At 35.9% G+C, this 23,040-nt stretch overlaps 1 protein-coding gene across 2 annotated transcripts in view; it reads right to left on the bottom strand.

Annotated features, from left to right (window-relative positions):
* The window catches only part of LOC106881251 (uncharacterized), a 247,435-nt gene that overhangs the window by 46,164 nt on the left and 178,231 nt on the right, over nt 1-23,040 (bottom strand). For both annotated transcript variants that reach the window (XM_052967047.2, XM_052967046.2), the window contains one exon: nt 7,255-9,118. In XM_052967047.2, coding sequence (XP_052823007.1) covers nt 7,255-9,057 — 1,803 coding nt within the window. In that variant the 5' untranslated portion in view covers nt 9,058-9,118. The remainder of the gene's footprint in view (nt 1-7,254; nt 9,119-23,040) is intronic.

The raw sequence follows: 23,040 nt of genomic DNA, 5'->3' as shown, positions 1-23,040 counted from the left end.
TGTGTCCATAGCTTGCACCGGGTACATCTTATAGAGTTACTACCTACTCCTTTTCTACATACTGAGCAGGGCCATCTACCTGAAGGGGTTTGTGTTTTATCTACCTTCCTACTTATTAGGATTTTGGTTTTAGCTAGGTTGACTCTAAGGCCCTTCAATTCTAGACCTTGCTTCCACACCTGAAACTTCTCCTCTAGTTCTGATAGTGACTCCGCAATTAGGGCAAGGTCATCAGCATAGAGGAGCTCCCAGGGGCAACCTGTCTTGAACTCCTCTGTGATTGCCTGGAGGACTATGGTAAATAATAGGGGGCTGAGGACGGAACCTTGGTGGACCCCTACCTCTACCCGGAATTCATTGCTGTACTCATTTCCAACCCTCACCTTACTGGCCGCATCTCTGTACATGGCTCGCACAGCTCTCACTAGCCATTCTTCTATCCCAAGTTTCCTCATTGACCACCAGATAAGGGATCGGGGGACCCTGTCAAAGGCTTTCTCCATGTCAACGAAAGCCAGGTACAGAGGTTTATCCTTGGCTAGGTATTTCTCTTGCAACTGTCTCACTAGAAATAAGGCATCAGTAGTGCTTTTACCTGGCACGAACCCAAACTGCATCTCATCTAAATTGATTCGCTCCCTAATTAGTTGGGCTATGACCCTCTCTGTAACTTTCATAACCTGATCTAACAGCTTGATGCCTCTGTAATTATTTGTATCTAAAGCGTCCCCTTTACCTTTGTAGCAGTTGACTATGATGCTGCTACACCAGTCATAGGGTATGACTCCTTCGTGTATCACCTGGTTCGTAATACGGGTGACTAGGCTATAGCCAACACTGCCAGATATTTTGAGCATCTCTGCAGTGATTCCTGATGGGCCGGGGGCTTTCCCGGTCTTCATACTCTTAATTGCTTTATCTACCCTGGTACTATCAACTCGGATAGCTGGTCCCTCTATTGGGTCGACATAAGGCAGGCTCTCTTTCTCCCATTCATTCTCTTTATTAAGCAATCTATCGTAGTGGCATCTCCAGACCTCTTTCTTTGCATCCTCATTTAATGCAAGCGTACCATCATCCATGCGAACACATTTCTCTCCTACAACATCACTATTCTCTCTCCTACACTGTCTTGCAACCCGAAATACCTCGAGTCTTTGGTCCTCACGGCGCAGAACATTGGCAAATCTTTCCTTATCTGCTTCCCCTCTGGCTAAATAAACCTGTCGCCTAGCCTCCCTTCTGGCACATTGGTACAATTCCCTGCTACCACCGTTCTTCCAGTCCTTCCAAGCTTGTTTCTTTTGTCTAATAGCCCTGTCTACCTCCTTGTTCCACCACCCCGTTACTCTGGGTTGGGAGGGGACCTTACACCACCCACAAATCTGGTCGGTGGCTTTCAACAGGTTGTCCCGCAGAAATCTCCAATTGTCTTCCACGTTGTATGATGCTATATCCCCTTCTATTTCGTTAAATGCTTCAAGTAACTTGTCTCTAAGTCTCTGTCCGTTTGCAGGGTCTTTAAGCTTCCACACCCTTCTTCTCCAAGCCTGTCTAATTCTGGGCACCCATTTTGCCTTGATCCCAAAGTCGCTAACTACTAATCTATGTTGTGGGGTACATTCTTCGCCAGGGTAGGTTTTGGCATTTATAAGCCGCCCTCTTTCCCTATTTCTGGCGAGGATGTAGTCGATTTGGCTAGAGTGTCTGCCGGAGCGGTAGGTGACTAGGTGACTGGCAGGTTTCCTGAAGTTGGTATTGCAGACTATAAGATTGGTTGCATCACAGAACTCCAGCAGTCTGGTTCCCTCCTCGTTGCGGGAACCGAAGCCATAGCCTCCATGTATGCCATGGAAGCCCCCAGCACGACGTCCGACATGACCGTTGAAGTCTCCAGCCACAAAGAGAAGGTCCCTGTCACTCGTCGACGAGGTAGTTTGCAAGAGGGTGTCATAGAATTGGTCTTTCAGACCATCTGGTAGCCCAGGTTGAGGTGCATAGGCTGAGATGACAGTAGCTAATCTATGATGAAGCACTAGTCTGATCTTAAGTACTCTGTCACTTACTCTAACGACCTCGATTTACATTATTTTCTTTAGCCAATTACACAGTGAATGCTAATAAGCTTTAAGCTTATTGTTATTATTATTGACAGAATGTTCACTTGTCACTGTTTCTTCCTTTAATGCAGCATGCACATGTTTGTTTGTTTAAACATTACCAAATTATAGTTTTTATGCCTAATAGAAAGAAGTGAGTGGGTAGGTTGGTTAACACACATATCATGAATATAGGATGATTTATAGAAGGATTTATGTAGACTAACTCCTTCATTTTGTTGCTGTTAGTCTCAGTTTGCAAGACAGAGTGAAGTGCATCTTGAACCATACACCTTTCCAAGTGAAATCTTGAAAACAACTGGCATACATGTTCCATTACAGCATCCTCTCTATAAACAGCACATATCTTTTGCAGGTTTCCATGAATTTCTTGCCTTTTATAAAATAAAAAAGCATAAGGTGTTGATAACATCCATTTTGGTTTCACATTTTCAGAGTAGTCGAAGCACAAAAAAAAAACACAACCTGTGTCATCACAAGTTCACATCAGATTACGTTTACGTGTTGAATAGCTAACAAGCGCACATGTGTAAGGAACAGACTGGAGTTCGCTACTTATTAGAGTGCTTGAAATTTAGTGCCAACAAAAAAAAAAAACCGAACATTTTGGCCAATCAAATCCATACAAATTTCTTTGAACAATTGACAACATAGATAGTTGACCTCCTTTTCCTCTTACACTTGTAATCTACATTGTTCCTGTTTTCCTTTTTATTTTCCTGATAACATAAAAATACTAGCCCTTTTGTGTTTTTAATTGCTTTAAAAAGAGTGTTTCCTTATGTTTAAACAAAGTTAAATGTTTGCACTGTCAGCCATCTTGTGATGGTACATAGTTTTGCAATGAATTACTATATTTTCTCTGAAGATCTGGCATTTCAATCCAATCATGCAATCGTTTACATAATGATTAACAAATAACATATCAGTATTCAATAGTGAAAAACATAAGATAAAGTAATCCATGACCTTGTAATAACAACACTTAAACCAACTAACTATTTTATTCTGCTCTCAGACATAAATTATTCAAATGTATATGTTACCTCCCAGCATTTAATACTCCATAAAATTTAGATTAAGAAAGAGTTACATGCAGCTGGAAATATTACTTAACTTTTGCTCTGTCTTAGTCAAGGCAATGTTACTGTAGCATGATATATATATCTATATATATAATAGAACACAAATGGCATTTAAAATTTACAACTGCTGTTCTGGTAGAATTTTATTGATGTATTCATAGATTACATCATAACATAAAATCCAAGAATATTATCATTCCTTTATTATTTTATACATTTCAGCTCTAAATCTGTGACCATGCTTGAGCACCATCATCATTTATCATCTGTTTTTCATGCTGGCATAGGTTGGTTTGTTTGACAAGAACTGACAAGCTGGAGAGCTGTACCATGTTTCAGCCTGATTTGCCTTGGTTTCTACAGCTGGATGTCCTTAATGCTAACCACTTTACAGAATGAGCTAGGTGCTTTTTACATGGCACCAGCATGGGTGCTTTGCACATGAAATAGTGCAGTCATTTTATACATGGAATGGCATAGATGCCTACACACACACACACACACACACACACACACAAATACAGTACATACATACAATCACCAATTTTTATGTTCACTTTACCATGTTTGTATGTGTCAGACAGTGTTTATTCAGGCAGATTTTCTACAGCTTTATACTGTTCCTGTTGCTAGCCCTCACCTGTTTCCACACAAGGTAGTATTTCCCCATAGCCAGACACATTCTTGCACAATATTGGAAATGGATGGGAAATAAACTGATAAATATATATATATAGTTGCCAACACAACTATATCAGACAGACGAGCCTTCTTTGCGTAGAAGAATAGCAGTCCATAAAGAACAAATAAATCTTCCACAACACCGCCAAATTCCACTCAGTGGCCACATAGACTCTTGAACTAGATATAAAAATCCTAAATTCCTTATATCCCCTTTCTATCAATGTAAAGACAGATTCTCTACACAAGAAAGAATCAACAAGAATAATCTTTTTATAAGGAAATTCCAAACGCTTCTTAACATATGAACTCCTCAGTGACCATATTCCCTTCTCTTGCCTATCCAATGAAATACATATAAATTTACTTTTTTGTTTCTCTAAGAACAGACATAAACTTTCTGTTAACAAAGAGTCCAGAACCCCAACTAAAGAGTATAAAACCCACAGAATTGTCTCCCCTTATCCACACTTCCTGTTTGACACATAAACAGTCAGCCTTTTAAACACAACACTAATCTTAAATACATGCATCCTAATCTTTCTAACAATTATCTATAAAAGCTCAAAGACAATATAATGTATTGGTATATTTATTTTTTTATATATATTTTATCTTTTTGTAAAAAACATTATTTTCATTTTACCTCTTCTTGAAAATTTGCTATGCAATGAAAGCCAGTTAGAAATCCTTTTTAATCCTCCTTATACACATCTATATTAAAATATGCTTTCAGTTTAGCATTCTGCCTTATTATCATTATTATTTTTTCTTTTTTCTTCTCCTATTATTTCTCCACGTGTGGTTAACACAACCCCACCATTTACTGACTTATATATATATATATATATATATATATATATATATATATCTTATTAATTTTTCTTACTTGTTTTAGTCAGTTGACTGTGGCTATGATGGAGCACCACCTTGAAGGGTTTCAATCAAGCAAATTGACCACAGGACCTATTTCTTTTAAGCTTGGTACTTTTTCAATTGGTTTATTTTGCTGAACTGCTAAGTGATGGAGACATAGACAAACCAAGACCGGTTGTCAGTGGTGGGAGACAAACACAGACACACACACATAGACATCTAGATATATACAATGGGCTTCATTCAGTTTCCATCTACTAAATCCTCTGACAAGGCTTTGGTCAACTCAAGGCTATCGTAGGCTCAAGGTGTCATGCAGTGGGACTGAACCCGAAATTATGTGGTTGGGAAGCAATCTTCTTACCACACAGCCCTCCCATGACCACGCTCGAATGGTGCTTTTTTCATGCCATCCACACAGGGGCTAGTGAGGCGACGCTGGCAACCATCACACTTGAATGCTGCTTTTTACGTGCCACTGGAACGGGAGCCAGTCAGCAGCCCTGGCAACAATCATGCTCGAATACATATATATATACAATATATGTTAATATATATACACATGTATTTATATAATATATATGTAAATGAATATGATGTATAGGCACATCCATCCATGTATGTGTGTGTGTGTGTGTATATGTACAGAGAGAGAGGGAGAGAGGGAGAGAGAGAGAGAGAGAGAGAGAGAGAGAGAGAGAGAGAGAGAAGGAAATATAATAATCCTTCAGGGTCCATGTTCTATGCTGGCATGTGATGGTTTGAGAGGATCTGGTGAGTTCAATGACTGCATCATACTTAAATGTTAGCTTTGCCATGTTTTTCATAGCTGAATACTCTCCCTAACACCAACCATTTTACAGCGTGCATAGAGTGCTGTTTTCTTTTTTTTTTTTTGTGGCAGCAGCCCTAGTGATGTCAATATGTAACTTGCACAACTAAGATTCCCTTTAACTGTGTCAGGCTGCAGCAGAAAGGTTTAAAATGTGAGGTAAGGGGCCAGAACAGATTTCTTGCTGGAGAGGAGAAACATGACTACTCCCATTATGTAAGCGAGAATGCGAATAACTGGATAGAGCTAGATGATGATAAAAATAGTGATGAGGGGGGTCTCAAGTTGGACCCTCAAAGTACAAAGAGAGTAGAAGTGACTGGGGGATGCTAAGTATATGTCGGATAGAAAGTAAGAAAGAGTAGGCAAGAACTGTAGAAATTGGGCAGGGTTGGGGGTGGTGGTGAATTTAATGATTGGTGCATAAGGTGTGGTAGATGCACAATGATACAATGTGTTGGAGAGTAGTAAGGGAAGACCAGCAGAACAGTAGCAATAGAACAGTATACAGGGGAAGAATGAATGAGAGAGAGAGAGAGAAATGATTTGTATGTATTGTGGTTGAAGGTGACCAATGTAAAATTTGAATGCAGAGCACAGGAGTAAGATGGATATGTGGTAACAGGGAAAAACTGGTGAAGTATGCAGATACACAAGACAAAACATGCACACATACATACACACCCACAAACACAAATGTGTGTATATACACCCATTATGTTCCAGAATCTTAGTTTTGCAGAGATTGGTGGGTCTTCCTGAGAACTGCCTATTGACAGTCATCCTGGTCCTTTAGCCTCTCCTCCATCAGATTCAAGAGCCTGAGGTGAGCCTCTACCATTTTGACACATATCTTCCTAGGTCTCCTTTGGAAACTTCTTTCACATTAAGTTATAAACCTTTCTTTATACAGCTGTCCTCAACCATGCCTAACACATGTCCATACTAACACAGTTTTCATTTTTGTAACCTGCATCTGATTCTTCTTTTATAACCAGTTTTTCTCTCAAGACATTTGTACTTTGTTGTTCATATGCACTTACACTGTACATCCAAAGAAGCATGGTAGCTTAATTATTTTCAGTCTTCTCAAGTCCTCTGCATTCTAGCCCACGACTACAATGTATGGATATACACACATGCTCACATATACGTACACAAGAACATGGATATATGTAGTTAAGGATTATATTTACATGTGTTTGTATGTATGTGTGAGTGTGTGCCCAAGTCTGTACACGTATATAGAATTACACAGTTAAGTTTTCAGCAGTACAACAAACCTTTACTAGGCATTAGTTTAAGAATATTCATTCTAAGATAAAAATATTTTGAAACTAAAATAAGTGTTACCACAAAGGCTTTCATATAAATTCTTTTTATTAGAAATCTATTTATTTCAGCTCACTAATCATTCATTTTCATTGAATAACAGTCAAATTTTCTCCTCAAATATTAAATGAAAAACTAAAGAAGTTGACTCAGTGTTTAATGATAGTCATCAAAAATACTGAAAGAGAATTTATAATTACTTTATTGAAATCCTAAGTGAATAATGCTTGCTATTGTATGCATGATTGCACACACACACACACACACACTAGCAAACAAACACACACAGATACAAACACATATATGAATAAATTATACAATTACTTACTTGGACATTATGTGGTATTGAGTGTTTTGAATATTGGTGCATTCGCAGATGGCATCTCCGTAGATATCGCTTGCCACAATGGTTACAAGCAAACTTCAACAGTTGCTCACGGTACTTATGCTTCATGAGCACATGCTTGTCTCGCAGAAATTCCAAATAGAAGCCACGATTACAGTATGGGCAAAAATGTCGTACACTTGGATGTTCCTGACGTGCATGATCAGAAAGAGACTTGAGTGATTTCCCTTCAAAGCTGCAATCAGATTCTACACATCGCAAATTTTGCAGGACACTACATGAAATCTCATTTTCCTTTAAGGAGTGGACTCGTAGCAAATGTACCACTAGGGTTCTGTTGGAAGCAATGTACTTGAGGCAAATTGGACAGCGGAACTCTCGTTTCTTATAACCTTTCAAATAAAGTGGCTTGGGTTTTCGACCACGTTTCTTAAGCTCTTTCTTCTTTTTGGTCTTCCAGGATGGTATTGAAATCTTGCTTTTTACTAATTTGCCATCCTTGAAAAAGAACTTTGAAGGTGATGCATGACAACCTTTCCAGTGATTCATTTTACAATGGAGACGAAGGGTACTATAATGCTTAAATATTCTTTGGCACCTCAAACATGTATATTGTTTTTTTAAATTTGGCAGATTATAAACTGCTATCATTCTGTAAAAACTTCTCAAGTAGCTATAATGAGAACGTAACCATTTGCTAAATGACAAATGTGAAAACGATGATTTATTGTGTTTAAGAAGTAAATGTTTCTTCATGGTGCTTAATGTTCGGAAAGGTTTATCACAAATCTCACAATGAGCTTTGATAGATTTTGGAAGATAAATACGAGGTCGAATCCTAAATAAAGATTTTTTCTTGGGTTTCTTCCTTGATGCAACTAATGGTTTAGGCAATATTTTCTTAGGTATGACTGGCTTTGAGTTATTTAGTCTTTTCTTTATCAACGTTGATTTAGGACTTCGCTTTTTACGTTTTTTACCTCGCCTTGAATTCCAAACTGGAGGAAATTCATCATCATCAGAATCACTAAAATATAAAATAGGATGAATTGTTTTACGATTATGACGAGTTTCATATCGGGCATTTTTCGTTTCACCAGCAGGATCTGTAGCAGACATTGAAATGTTTACTGGCATCACATTAGACTCAGGCTGTTTTGTTTGGCTTTTACAGTCATCTCGTGAGGTAATCTTTTGGAGAATTACTGTCAGTTTTTTGTTATGGTCTGTATTAACAGCATAACTATCAAACTGCTTTGGAACTTCTTGATTAGATGAAAAATTATCAGGTTTTTGAGTTGGTTTTTCATTTTCAAGCAAAGATTCAATAGTATGTTTGTGAGGCTTTCTGTACTTTGGTATTTCCTTGGGTGAGTCCTTTGATTGGATAAGTTGTGTTATAGAATTCCTTGGATACTCACTAGAAGGAGAACTCCTTCTTGTAATATCACAGCCATTTTCATTCCAAGGTTTTAATGTATCCAATTCTGATTTCACATATCCAAGTGAATCACTGTTTGGAATCCCACCAGGGTTTGGAGCAGACTGCACTTTTGTTAATGATGACATGGAAGATTGCAAGTTTCCATTTTTCTCTCTTCTTTCATCAATGGATGATGAATAGGAATTTGAGTCATTAAGAGAAAGGTTAAGAGGAGCAACATCCTCTTCATCATCAAACACTTGCTTTGGTCTAGGCTGATAACGACGAGACATCTGTTTCCTCTTTTGAGCACCGGTACATTTCTCAATCATATGCAGCCTTAACATATCTGTTCCTTCCATTGTACTTTATAGTCCTCAGACATGAAGATAAAAGAACATAACCTCCAGATGAAATTTGCTCCTGCAAAATAATAAATAAGTATGTTATATTGAAATAAATATTTTAATAAATAAAGATTAATGAATAACAAACATTATTTAAATACCAAACATTATTTTTAAAAAAAGCAACTGAAACTGAATAAATATTTTATTTCTGTTAGGTACAAAGCTATTGCTTTGTATATGAAAGAAAATACAGTAAATGCATGCTGTTGGGGTAGTATTTATTATTTTAATATCAATAATACTGTTAAGGCAGCAAGGTGGCAGAATCATTAGTATGCTGGGCAAAATGCTTAGCAGTATTTTATCTGTCTTAACGTTCTGAGTTCAAATTCTGCAAAAGTCAACTTTGCCTTTCATCCTTTCAGGGGTAATAAAATAAGTACCAGTCGAACACTGGGATTGATGTAATAAATTTATCTTCTCCCCTGAAATTGTTGGTCTGTACCAAAATTTGAAACCAATATCAATAATACTGTTATCTCAAATTAGAAATGGTATACAAAAGTATCCTGTTCAAATGGATATAATAAACTCCTTGAAAAATACAATAAAACTGTAGGAATTTATTTCTTATAAAAATGCAAAGTGCATTTTTTTTAAAAGAGAAATTATATATACACCTTATATAAGACAATGACACTGAAGAAAAATATTTTTTGTATTATTTCATATACAATATAAATCCTTCCATATAACTTTGGAGGGAGCTGGATTAACTCTGGATTAATTTTTCTGTAATAAAATTAAATTTCTTGTATTGTTATGTGATTTTATAATTTTAAAATTGAAGTTAATGAGAAGGTATATCACAATCTATCTTTGTACAGAATAAGCTTAGTATTCCAGACCTTTATATGTTACAGTGCTCTTTCAGCAAAGCATTATCTCACAATTGTCTTCACAGAAGTAAAGGAAGTCACATTTTATCATCATCACATTTTATATAATCAGTAAAAGGAAATAATCACAAGAATTTAGAAAGAAAGAAATTTTGATAATTTTCAAATACATGCATTTTGATATGTAATAATTACAATGCTGGAACTCTGTATGAAAATAATTCTTTCTTTCATTTTTTCTTTCTAACTTTATTATCAAATTTTCACAGCTACATCCATTTTTATTTTGATAACTCTAGAACACACTCTCAGTTTTGTATAACAAGAAAAGCATATTAATTTTATAGAAAATCAAGAATTAATATTTGATGAATGCATGTAGTAGTTAGCAGTAGGGGATCCACAAAATGATATTAATAATGAACAGCTCTGGTTGCTGATGCAATGTAGTAGTTAGTTTTTTTAGACATGATAGGTAGTTTAATTTGCTAATCAAGGATACATAATAAATGATGTTGTCTGTTTTGAGGGCTATTATTTCTGATGGCAACAAAAGTAACTATAAGGGAGTTACACTACTTTAATAACAGTGTATGAGTACTGAATACTGATCTGCCAAGACTAGAGAAAAATGAGTGAAGGACATATAATGTTAACTTGCATGTGAGAAAGCAGAACAGTAGTAGTAAAGGTATTAGAAGACATATATAGGAAAGAAAATTGCAATTTTAGGTTGTAATGCAAACAGATGATGAGTGTTGGATAAAAGGCACCCTGAGCAGTGAGGGAAACGCAGCATAGGAAAATGCAGTAGTAGGAAATATAGGCAGAAGTGATATCAAATCTCAGCATGTTAGAGTTCTTGAAACAGATAATGAAACAGGTAATGAAAGATGCAATGCAAGCAGTGATTTACTATACTACAGATAGGTTCAACATATACCTTCAAATAAAAAAAAAGGCTATAGAACAGTGATGAGGATTAATCATCTACTTTCTGTGTTATTATATGCAGTGTTATAGTTATTATCTTATCATCCTTATTAGAAACTTGTGTTATTTCAATACATCTTATTAAGGGATACAACAGCTACAAATAAAAAGACTTATCTGTCTGCCTTATGGTCCCAGTGGACGAAATGGAAATAACGTTGCCTTGGAGGCAGGTGAGGGAGACACATTGAAAAAGCTACTTCAACTCATGGGGCTCACACAAATAGCCATCTCTATTTTGATATTAGTAGGATGTAGTATGAGAGTGGGAGGGAAAATGTTAGAGATGTCCACTACCACAGGCTCAATGACAAGTCTGCCAGAGAATGGCTGGTACCTTGACATTTTACCCTCTTTGGCTTGATATGGCAGCAAAGCCTGGGCTGGCAACCAAACACACCAGGTCGCCTCTGGAGAAGGTGTTGCAGTATGTGGCATCCCAGATGAGGTGCCTACCACCTCTGAATGTGAAAACTGTCATGCTATCCAGCCTTTTACTGTCCCCTCTGATCAACCCTACTGGCAAAAGCTGGGAAGGGAAGCCTGTGGCATCTCGGACTTTGAAGTTTTTCTATAATCCTTTTATATACTTTGATTACTTTTGTAACTTTTTTCAAACACCATTTTGATTCCTCAGTTTAACTACGAAATTTTGGTCTGTTACATTTGCAGCTTTTGAAATCTTTATTCAAAAACAGATATTAACATTTCAATGGATATATAATAAAGTTATATGAACAGCTTTATGACAATTTCTAATTAATATGATTTAGAAAAAATGTTACACGGCATGTCAACAATGAAGATTCTATAATTATAAACTGTATCAAATTATGTGCAAGTCAAAATGGCAGAAAATAATTAACCAAAAAGATATTGATAATTTCTTGAAAATTTATAATCTAAAATCATTTTAAAATTAGTCTGTGCTCTCTCCAGGAGATTGTGTTTCAACTCTAGATTATTTAAGAGTTCTTCCAATCAATTCGCCTTTTTAAAAATATGACCACTGGTTGCTCATTACTTTCTTTACATTTTTCAACCATTTTCCTCTCATAACTTAATAATTAGTGACCTAAGAAGACAATCTTTCTACACTAATTATTAGAAAAATCTAATTAATAAGGTTTACTAAAACTTATTTAATACCTTACCCTCTTATTCAATCCAAATGTGCTTAGCTAAAATGTGATTAGGCATCTTTGAATTGGGGGCGCGAGTACATGTACTAAATATAATCTTTCATAGATATTCTGCTACACAAATAAGACAACTTATTATAATTCCTGATCAAATTTAGAATTTATTTGACTGATCTGTACGTCTCTCATGAGTACTCTTTAATCTTTGGTTTGCTGATAAGTTATGTTTTTGTTTGCTAAACTAGAACTGCAAAGGACATTGTACTTCTGCACTTGCTAGTTCTATTTATGCTTTGTCAAAATATCCTGTTTATTACAGATAACATCTATTATGAAATCTTGTTAGTAATTAACTCTTCTTTTTCAGCAATACTATAGTTTAAAAAAAATTCATCTCAATCATAGCTCTCTTCCTTTCTTCAATAGTTTTTCAAATGTCATTTATTTAAAGCATAAACAATCATATACACCATACCACCTTCTGTTTCAGACAATACACATTAAAAATAGTTTCTAATGTATGATGCTTTCGAGTTATTTAAACAGAATTATTGGATAATATGACTATATATAAGAGTTTGAGTTGTACGGAATAAAAAAAAAATTTAATTAGGAAAATAGTCAAGAATCATGATACTGTGCACATTTCAGTTGTATCAACTATGTGTGTTCACTGATATATTGTTTTGGTAATCAAACCATAATTACCCTGTATATCATTTGTTAAACTAAATTGCCTTGAGATATCTCATAGATTACCAGCAATTATGTGTACATATGAGCAGCTTACAGCCTGAATAGCCATGTGTTGCTTTGACATCATGTTGAACACTCAAGAAAAATTATGCTGCAATTCTGCCCATAGATCCAGGTCCAGTTCCACTGTGGCACCTTGGAGAAATGTCTTTCACTAGCCTCAGGCCAACCAAAGCCTTGTGAGTGGATTTGGTAGACAGAAACTGAAAGAAGCCCATTATATATATATATATATATATATACATATATATATATATATATGTATGTATGTATGTATGTATGTATTAGTATATATACATGCATGTATGTGTGTGTGTATACCACCTGACAACTGGTGTTGGTTTGTTTACATCCCCATAACGTTGGCAAAAGAGACTGATAGAATAAGTACCAGGCTTAAAACAAGAAGTAATGGGGTTGATTCATTCAACTGAAAACTCTTCAAGGCAGTGTTCTAGCATGGTCACAGTCTAATGACTGAAACAAGTAACAGATAAAAGATAACGATGTAATGTCCATCCAAATCCATATGCCAAGGAAACTATAGGTGCACAGCAAAATGTATTTAAACAGGTAGATAACCTGGTGATATTGTTGTTTAGTAAGAGAACAGAGGTATTTAAAAACAATGACACTGATGAATATTTATGAAAGGTTCAAAGAGGTCTTAAAGTAGAATGTAAATTACAAATACACTCTTAACATCTTGTTGAAATTTATTTAGTCAAACACTCACTACTGCAGTGTTTGAGCAGAAAATACCTTAAAAATGGGTTTGTTTATTCAAAGGCACGTAGTTTATTTACTTGCCAGACTTGTGAAAATTGGCATTATTGCAGAATGTTTTCTTTTAATGTGCTAAAAATAATATTATGCACACGTAATTATTAATTTATTACATAATAACTAAAATCTAGATACACTCAAAAGGGACAATGAAAAAATATTAGTAACAATTTAAATGTAATTTGTAACAGTCATGGACATACAAACATCATAAACAAAAAAAAATTTCCTTTTGCATTATAAAATTTATAGGTAAGCTGAGTTACTCCCTTCAGAAACAACTGATATGCACAAGAGTTTTAATAAAAAGATTAAAACACTCAGAAAATGAATAGGCAAAATTCAGTCATATTTGCATTGTTTTTAATAATCAGCATTACAGAATGTAAATAAATGATAAAGGAAAGGATTAACCCTTTTGTTACTGCATTTATTTTGAGATGCTCTGTAGTTCTTTTGATTTTAAATATAACAAAGAATTTAGTAAAATAACTTAGTTATCATTAGGAACATAAATTGTAAGTAAGGTTTGGTGAAAGATTTTAATTCAAAACTTATGAAAACAAGACATTTGTACTACAGAACCAAAGGTGGTTTCAGCCGGGTTGGTATCGAAAGGGTTAAAGTTTTCTCCCTTAGACTATGGAGTTAACTTCCTTAAATATGAATGAGGATTTTGATTCAGACAGTAGAGAAAAGACTGATCCACCTGCTGGGTGGATTTATGCCATACGGATATTAAGAGTTAATGATGAAATAAATTAAGTTGGAAGAGTTAGGAGAAACTGAGTTATATTTAGCTTTATTAAAATCATATATATACCAAGATGTTTAATAAAGAGTATTTCATAGGATTGATTTGTTGTTTAACCCTGATGTTAGCCCTGATTCAGTAGACCTATAATTAGCCCTTCAGCTGTGATCATCCTTTTTTTACAGGCATATTATTCACCATATCTTTTGTTTTAAAGATGATAACATTTGATTCAAAATAAATTTGATTCCTAGTTCTAGCAAACACAGAGAGCTTCTCTCTCTCTCACCAAAGAAAAAGAGAAGAGTAGGGGAGAAAGAAAGGTAGAGATGGGTAAGGAGACTGTAAACCTAACAAATGTTTTATTACTTTGCTGTGCTAAGCTCAAATCTTTGCATTAAGTTTGAAAAAACTAATCTATGTATATCTTACCCAAGACATTTTTTGTTTGTACAAATTCAAGTCTTTAAATCAGCCTTAACTAGTCAGAAAATCAACATACAAGCTTTTGGCCATTTTTATTTATCATTATGTTTATTGGTACATTGCATGGAGTTGATCCTTGATCCATACATCCATGTCCCATTTTAAGCATCACATCAAATTTATGAAAAACAATAAGATACTAACAGTTAACAGAGTAACATCTTGAGCACTTGGCTTAAGTTTCTCTCTGTTGTCACATACTGTTCTCACTATAGACATCACAAGCATGAATATTTTGAAAATGTGGCTGATTTCTTTTCCAACATAAGTCCTTTTAAAACATCAATTTTAATAACCTGTGTTTTGTTTATAGTTTCTTTTTTTCAAACTACTTCCTTCTGATCCATTTGGTGGTTTCTGTCCAGACATTATGAATTGTAGGTATATTCAATTGCAGCTGTGATCAGCAATTATCCATTGTAAATACTTAGTGACAAAATAGCACCGGGAAAGAACTGCTTCATGAGAAATGTGATGAAAGAGTAAGAAGGTGATGGAGAAAAATATTGTATAATATTACAGTTAGTAGATGGGTTACCAGGTTCATGTGCACTTCGCCCCCTGCACTTCTGACTTGAGTCATAAATACACACACACGCTATTGCGCTGACATACAGTATATGTAGTTACAGACATTACTATCAAGCTGATACTATTACTATTGTTACTAGTTGCTCATTCAGAAGTTGGTAGGTTATTAAGAGCAGTGTTGTTGATCTTATGGGTTTTGATGTTGGTGATGGTGATGGTGATAGTATGTAGTAGTGTTGTTATTGGTTATGGTCATATTATTCTTGTTAATGGTATTGTTGTTCTTGCTTAGTTACAAATCAAACCTCGTTGACCTAAGATTAAAGGTATTTCATCTAACTCTTAAAATACACTAAGACAGCACATTATTTTATGATTGACTTTTATTTGAGTTCTTAGTATCATCATCATCATCATCATCGTTTAACGTCCGCTTTCCATGCTAGCATGGGTTGGACGATTTGACTGAGGACTGGTGAAACCGGATGGCAACACCAGGCTCCAGTCTGATTTGGAAGAGTTTCTACAGCTGGATGCCCTTCCTAACGCCAACCACTCAGAGAGTGTAGTGGGTGCTTTTACGTGTCACCCGCACGAAAACGGCCACGCTCGAAATGGTGTCTTTTATGTGCCACCCGCACAAGCCAGTCCAGGGGCACTGGCAACGATCTCGCTCGAAAATCCTACAGGAGCCAGTCAGGCGGTACTGGCAACGGCCACGCTCAAAATGGTGCATCTCATGTGCCACCCGCACAAGAACCAGTCCAGGGGCACTGGCAACGATCTTACTTGGCTTGCCGGGTCTTCTCACGCACAGCCCATTTCCAAAGGTCTCGGTCCGTAGTCATCGCCTCGGTGAGGCCCAATGTACGAAGGTCTTGCCTCACCACCTCAGCCCAGGTCTTCCTGGGCCTACCTCTTCCACGGGTTCCCTCAACTGTTAGGGTGTGGCACTTTTTCACGCAGCTATCCTCCTCCATTCTCACCACATGTCCATACCAGCGCAATCGTCTCTCTTGCACGCCACAACTGATGCTTCTAATGTTCAGCTTTTCTCTCAAGATACTTACACTCTGACGGGTATTCACATTGACATTACACATCCAACGGAGCATACTGGCTTCATTCCTTGCGAGCTTACGTATGTCCTCAGCAGTTACAGCCCATGTTTCACTGCCATGTAGCATGGTTGTTCGTACGCATGCGTCATACAGTCTGCCTTTTACTCTGAGTGAGAGTCCCTTTGTCGCCAGCAGGGGTAAGAGCTCTCTAAACTTTGCCCAGGCTATTCTTATTCTAGCAGCTACACTTTCAGCGCACCCACCCCCACTACTAACTTGGTCGCCCAGATAGCGGAAGCTATCGACTACCTCTAGTTTTTCACCCTGGAATGAGATAGAAGTTGTTTCCTGTTTGTTTGCAGTCTTTATTGCACCTGAACATCTGCCACAAACAAAAACTAACTTGCTAGTTAACCTGCCTTTGATGTTGCTGCACCTCTTATGTGTCCATAGCTTGCACCGGGTACATCTTATAGAGTTACTACCTACTCCTTTTCTACATACTGAGCAGGGCCATCTACCTGAAGGGGTTTGTGTTTTATCTACCTTCCTACTTATTAGGATTTTGGTTTTAGCTAGGTTGACTCTAAGGCCCTTCAGTTCTAGACCTTGCTTCCACACCTGAAACTTCTCCTCTAGTTCTGATAGTGACTCCGCAATTAGGGCAAGGTCATCAGCATAGAGGAGCTCCCAGGGGCAACCTGTCTTGAACTCCTCTGTGATTGCCTGGAGGACTATGGTAAATAATAGGGGGCTGAGGACGGAACCTTGGTGGACCCCTACCTCTACCCGGAATTCATTGCTGTACTCATTTCCAACCCTCACCTTACTGGCCGCATCTCTGTACATGGCTCGCACAGCTCTCACTAGCCATTCTTCTATCCCAAGTTTCCTCATTGACCACCAGATAAGGGATCGGGGGACCCTGTCAAAGGCTTTCTCCATGTCAACGAAAGCCAGGTACAGAGGTTTATCCTTGGCTAGGTATTTCTCTTGCAACTGTCTCACTAGAAATAAGGCATCAGTAGTGCTTTTACCTGGCACGAACCCAAACTGCATCTCATCTAAATTGATTCGCTCCCTAATTAGTTGGGCTATGACCCTCTCTGTAACTTTCATAACCTGATCTAACAGCTTGATGCCTCTGTAATTATTTGTATCTAAAGCGTCCCCTTTACCTTTGTAGCCGTTGACTATGATGCTGCTACACCAGTCATAGGGTATGACTCCTTCGTGTATCACCTGGTTCGTAATACGGGTGACTAGGCTATAGCCAACACTGCCAGATATTTTGAGCATCTCTGCAGTGATTCCTGATGGGCCGGGGGCTTTCCCGGTCTTCATACTCTTAATTGCTTTATCTACCCTGGTACTATCAACTCGGATAGCTGGTCCCTCTATTGGGTCGACATAAGGCAGGCTCTCTTTCTCCCATTCATTCTCTTTATTAAGCAATCTATCGTAGTGGCATCTCCAGACCTCTTTCTTTGCATCCTCATTTAATGCAAGCGTACCATCATCCATGCGAACACATTTCTCTCCTACAACATCACTATTCTCTCTCCTACACTGTCTTGCAACCCGAAATACCTCGAGTCTTTGGTCCTCACGGCACAGAACATTGGCAAATCTTTCCTTATCTGCTTCCCCTCTGGCTAAATAAACCTGTCGCCTAGCCTCCCTTCTGGCACATTGGTACAATTCCCTGCTACCACCGTTCTTCCAGTCCTTCCAAGCTTGTTTCTTTTGTCTAATAGCCCTGTCTACCTCCTTGTTCCACCACCACGTTACTCTGGGTTGGGAGGGGACCTTACACCACCCACAAATCTGGTCGGTGGCTTTCAACAGGTTGTCCCGCAGGTTCATACTATTGTTGTTGTCTCTAAGTAGTTGTTGGTTGGTGATGGCAGTGATTGTATTGGCTATCTGTGATGGTTGCTGTGTTCATGTTGATTATAGTGATCTTGATGATAATAAGAAAAATGATTTGGTGAGATAGATAAATACTTATTGATATTCAAAAAATATACACAAACACACACACAAATATTTCTAGCGAAATAATCACTTCATATTTCATAAGTGCTTATAGTGACACTTACACAAACAGTTAGTCGCTCACACTCACACATATATTATGATTACAATGTTTTTAATTGTTAGCTACAATGATCTTAGAAGAAATACTGAGAAACAAGCTTTAGGCGAAGAAAAAAGTAGAAATTCTTAAAATCTATCCAAGTTTCCACAAGGGTAAAACACAGACCATATCCCAAAATGAAATGGCATAACCTGGGATGACAGTAACATGAGTGACACCTGTATGACATATACATATATTTGAGCATGGCCGATGCCAGTGCTGCCTGACTGGTACTCGTGCTGGTGGCAAGTTAAAAGCACCATTTGAGTGTGATGAATGCCAGTGCTGCCTGACTGGCTCCAGCACTAGTAGCATGTAAAACGCACACACTACACTCTCAGAGTGGCTGGGGTTAGGAAGGGCATCCAGCTGCAGAAAGCTTGCCAAATCAGATTGTCTGCAGTCAAACTGCCCAACCCATACCAGCATGGCAAGCAGATGTTAAATGATGACAACGACAATGATATATATATATATATATATATATATATATATATATATATATATATATATATATATATATGTGTGTGTGTGTGTGTGTGCGTGTGTGTGTATGTATGGCTTCTTTTCAGTCTTCCAACAAACTCACAAGGCTCTAATCAGCCTGGGACAATAGTAGAAGATATGTACCTAAGATGCCATGCAATGAGACTGAACTCAAAACCACTTGGTTGGGAAGTGAGATTCTTATTCACATAGCTATACCTGTGCCTATATATATATATATATATATATATATATATATATATATATATATATATATATATATATATATATATATATATATATATATATGTATATATATATACATATATATATATTTATGCTGGTTTGCCATCACAATTTAAGAAATATTTTTGTAAAAATCAGGAGAAATACTGACATCAAAAAGTTGTCAAATCATAGTTCTGAATTAAATAGACTAAAACTAATGTTAATTCATTTTTATATCAACTTAATAAAATAAATTTAAAATAAAACTAACAATATATGAATGTACATGCTGGATGAGGTACTATATTCAATGAGTGAGAGAAGTGAAAGAGTTTCTAACTAATATTTGGAAGTGTGTTGTGAATTTCATTCTTTAAAAATGTGCAAAAACTAAGTAAACTTAATAACAATAGCATATACATTGTATATTTAGTTTACTGCACACTGATTAATATTTCCCAGAAATATAGAAAATTGAGTTTAAATTTGTAAAAAGAAAGATACAGTAAATGTGAAAGTATAATTTTAAAAACTTCTTATTAACTACAACTGTGCTACTAGGGTCACCTTGGTTAACATCAAGTTATCACTTATATACTTTGTATTCTCTAAAAACTACCTTAATTTCACAATTAAAGAAATCATTTCAATAATTTAAGTAAAAGAGGTATCAAGTTAATCCAAGCCTGATGATTGAAATTGATACATGGAAACTGTATGGAGGCCTATTGAATGGACTGCAACAATAATTTAAAAGGATAATATTATCACAACTGTTATGCTGATTATGTCTGAGTGTTAAGTATTGCTGGAATACTCAGCCACGTACATTAACATTCTGTGAATAGACAATTCTGTTGATCAAACAACTGGAATATTTATCATCAAGGATGTATTTACTTTATTTTTACTATAGCTTTAATTTTTCTCATTTTGATTATAGCAGTTGATACATATAGTTAAAATCATTAACTGTGATGCCATTATATATATTGTATATATACGCAATATATTTCATTAAAAAAACTACTAATTTAAGTTAAAACTCGGAATTTTCTGAGAAATGCAAGAAGAATGAGGGTAGATACATATTTTTTGATATTGAAAGGTTTTCATTGCTTTTTGAACATAGACATGAAAAATATAATTATTTCAAGAATAAATATCATAAATATTCATGTTTTTAAAAACATCCTAAAGAATAACTTATTAAGTGATAACAAACTTCATTTGTTTACAAGGAATTAATATTTAAAGTGTACTGAGAACATATGTCTCAAGAGAAATAAGTACATCTAAAATTGATGTACTACAAATATATATTATAGTTGGTAAGATGCCAAAAGGATGAAGAAAGTATATATTTTTCTCAACTGTCTAATTCTTTCATTTACAAAAGAGCTATGTATACAATCATAGACAGATATTTATTGCAGTTTGGTTACTATAATGTAAAAATACAAATAAATTCAGATAAAAAATGGTCAAAATGATCATTCTAAAATCTTTACAAACACTGAAATACACACACATAAGTGAAAGACATTCTTTTAATGGGAGTGCAACTGCTGTGTAATATAGAAAAAAGTAAAAGTATTTATAGTAATGGCAAAATAAGCAAAGAGACTGCAGCTGGGTATTGAGTTAAAATATGGAGGTTGTTTATCTTTACTTTTATCTTTTACTTGTTTCAGTCATTAGGCTGCAGACATGCTGGGGCACCACCTTAAACAATTTTTTTCATTTCAATGAATTGACCCCAGTACTTATTTTTTGTTAAAGCCTGGTACTTATTCTATTGGTCTCTTTTGTTGAACTGCTAACTCACCAACATTGGTTGTCAAGCAGTGGAAGGGGACAAACACAGATACACACACACACACACACAATGGGCTTCTTTCAATTTCCGTCAAACAAATCCACTCACAAAGCTTTGTCAGACTGAGGCTATAGTAGAAGACACTTGCCCAAGGTGCCATGAAGTGGGACTGAACCTGAAACCATGTGGTTAGGAAGCAAACCTCTTACCACTCAACCACACCTGTGTCTATCATCTAGATTTCCTTTAACTATGTATAGCCCACTAGCAGATAAGATGCACTAAGACATTAATGAGGAAATTATTCATCATTAGATTATACTAGTACACTGGAAGGATTTACTACTGACACCTAAAGTACTGTGGGATCCGAAGAGGAAAAAGCAATTTTATTGTGAATTGTTGCAGGTAAAATGGTCAGTAGTAAAACTATCAATATACAAGAAGTTAAGAGTATGAGCAACACTTAAGGCATTCTTGACAAAGAGAGTTTCAAGCACTAATCTGAAGCTTGTATGCTGAGATTTGAGGACTTGCCTGTCTTCTGATTCATAAATTTTTACAGTTCATCTTTTGCTAATGCAAATCACCACCACTTTCCTCAGTATTTGCTTTTATTTAATCAAAAGCTTCACTTATGAAATGCAATCACTTTATTAAGTGATAAAAAGAAGACAGTCAACAACAGAACTTGTTTTATATAATAGTCTCTTGCAGTTTACAAAGATTTTGATGCTCAGTAACAATATGTTCTTTGTAGATTACATTTCAGCATAATGACCAACTCTGTTATGCATTAGTTGTAGTTGTAGCAGTTATCTTCCTTGTGCAATGTCCTGTTATTTCAGAAGTCAACAACAATCTAATATGACAGCCATCCTTGCCTTAATCAGCAACATACTATTTGCACTATCTTCATTTGCCAAATCTTATAAATTGAATATTTTACAACCAATCATCTTTATGAAGTTAAACGATTATTCATAATGACATTTATTGGTAACTTTCACTTCCCAAGTGCTGAAAAATAGTGTCTAAACTGCTAACACAATGATATTTGTTTCAACATATTGAATTCCTCTTTCAATATTTATGAATGTCTAGCTAATTGTGACTTTCCTTTAAGCAAAGTAAGTTAGTTGCTTAGATTTCTAGCTAGTCTCCAAAGATTCTTGTATTTTGTAGCTATCAGTAGGCAATCTTCAAACCCTTATTTTTTCAATTTATGAGAAATTTTATTCATTTATCAAATATTTTATCTTTAAAATTTATTTATCACTTAGAAAATATTCAGAATGATATTTGTTATAGCAAACATCTACAAATCTTATGATTCAATTCAGACTATTTTGAATCAGTGGAACAGTTATGTAAGTGTTTACAGAAGATCCTTGAATGTTGTGAAAGGCTGTCCTTTTTCTCATAAAAACATTAGAATATAAATATATATATATATGTTGGAGAACAGATATCTCTGATATCACTAGAACAAAATTTTCATATAAGCAGTTTGAAACTTTGAATACTGGTAGAATTTCTCATGTAGAACACGGTTTACTTTGAATGTTCTTAACAAAATTTCATATTTTAGAAGTGATTTCATGTTACAGTTGTCATATTTGGGTAATTTCAACCAATCAATGACGTGTATTCGGTTGAAGAAAGCTACTGCTGTTTGCAATAGTAATCAAAGAGGAACAACTTCTGGGTCATCTCTACTAAATGTCACCACTCTGTTCTATTTGTATGGTGAGCAAAGACGATGCCATCTTTATCCTTTCTTCCTTTCTAGTCAGCACTGTGCATTCCTTACTCTTTCCCTCCCTTCTGCAATATCAACTAGCAAACTCCAACCACTTTACAGAAAGAGCTTGGTCCTTTTTTTCTGATGCCAACATTAATCAAGTCACC

This window comes from Octopus bimaculoides, chromosome 4 (assembly GCF_046866305.1).
Source record: "Octopus bimaculoides isolate indiv1 chromosome 4, ASM4686630v1, whole genome shotgun sequence".
NCBI classification, from domain to species: domain Eukaryota; kingdom Metazoa; phylum Mollusca; class Cephalopoda; order Octopoda; family Octopodidae; genus Octopus; species Octopus bimaculoides.
This window is presented reverse-complemented; position numbering and strand designations above follow the sequence as displayed.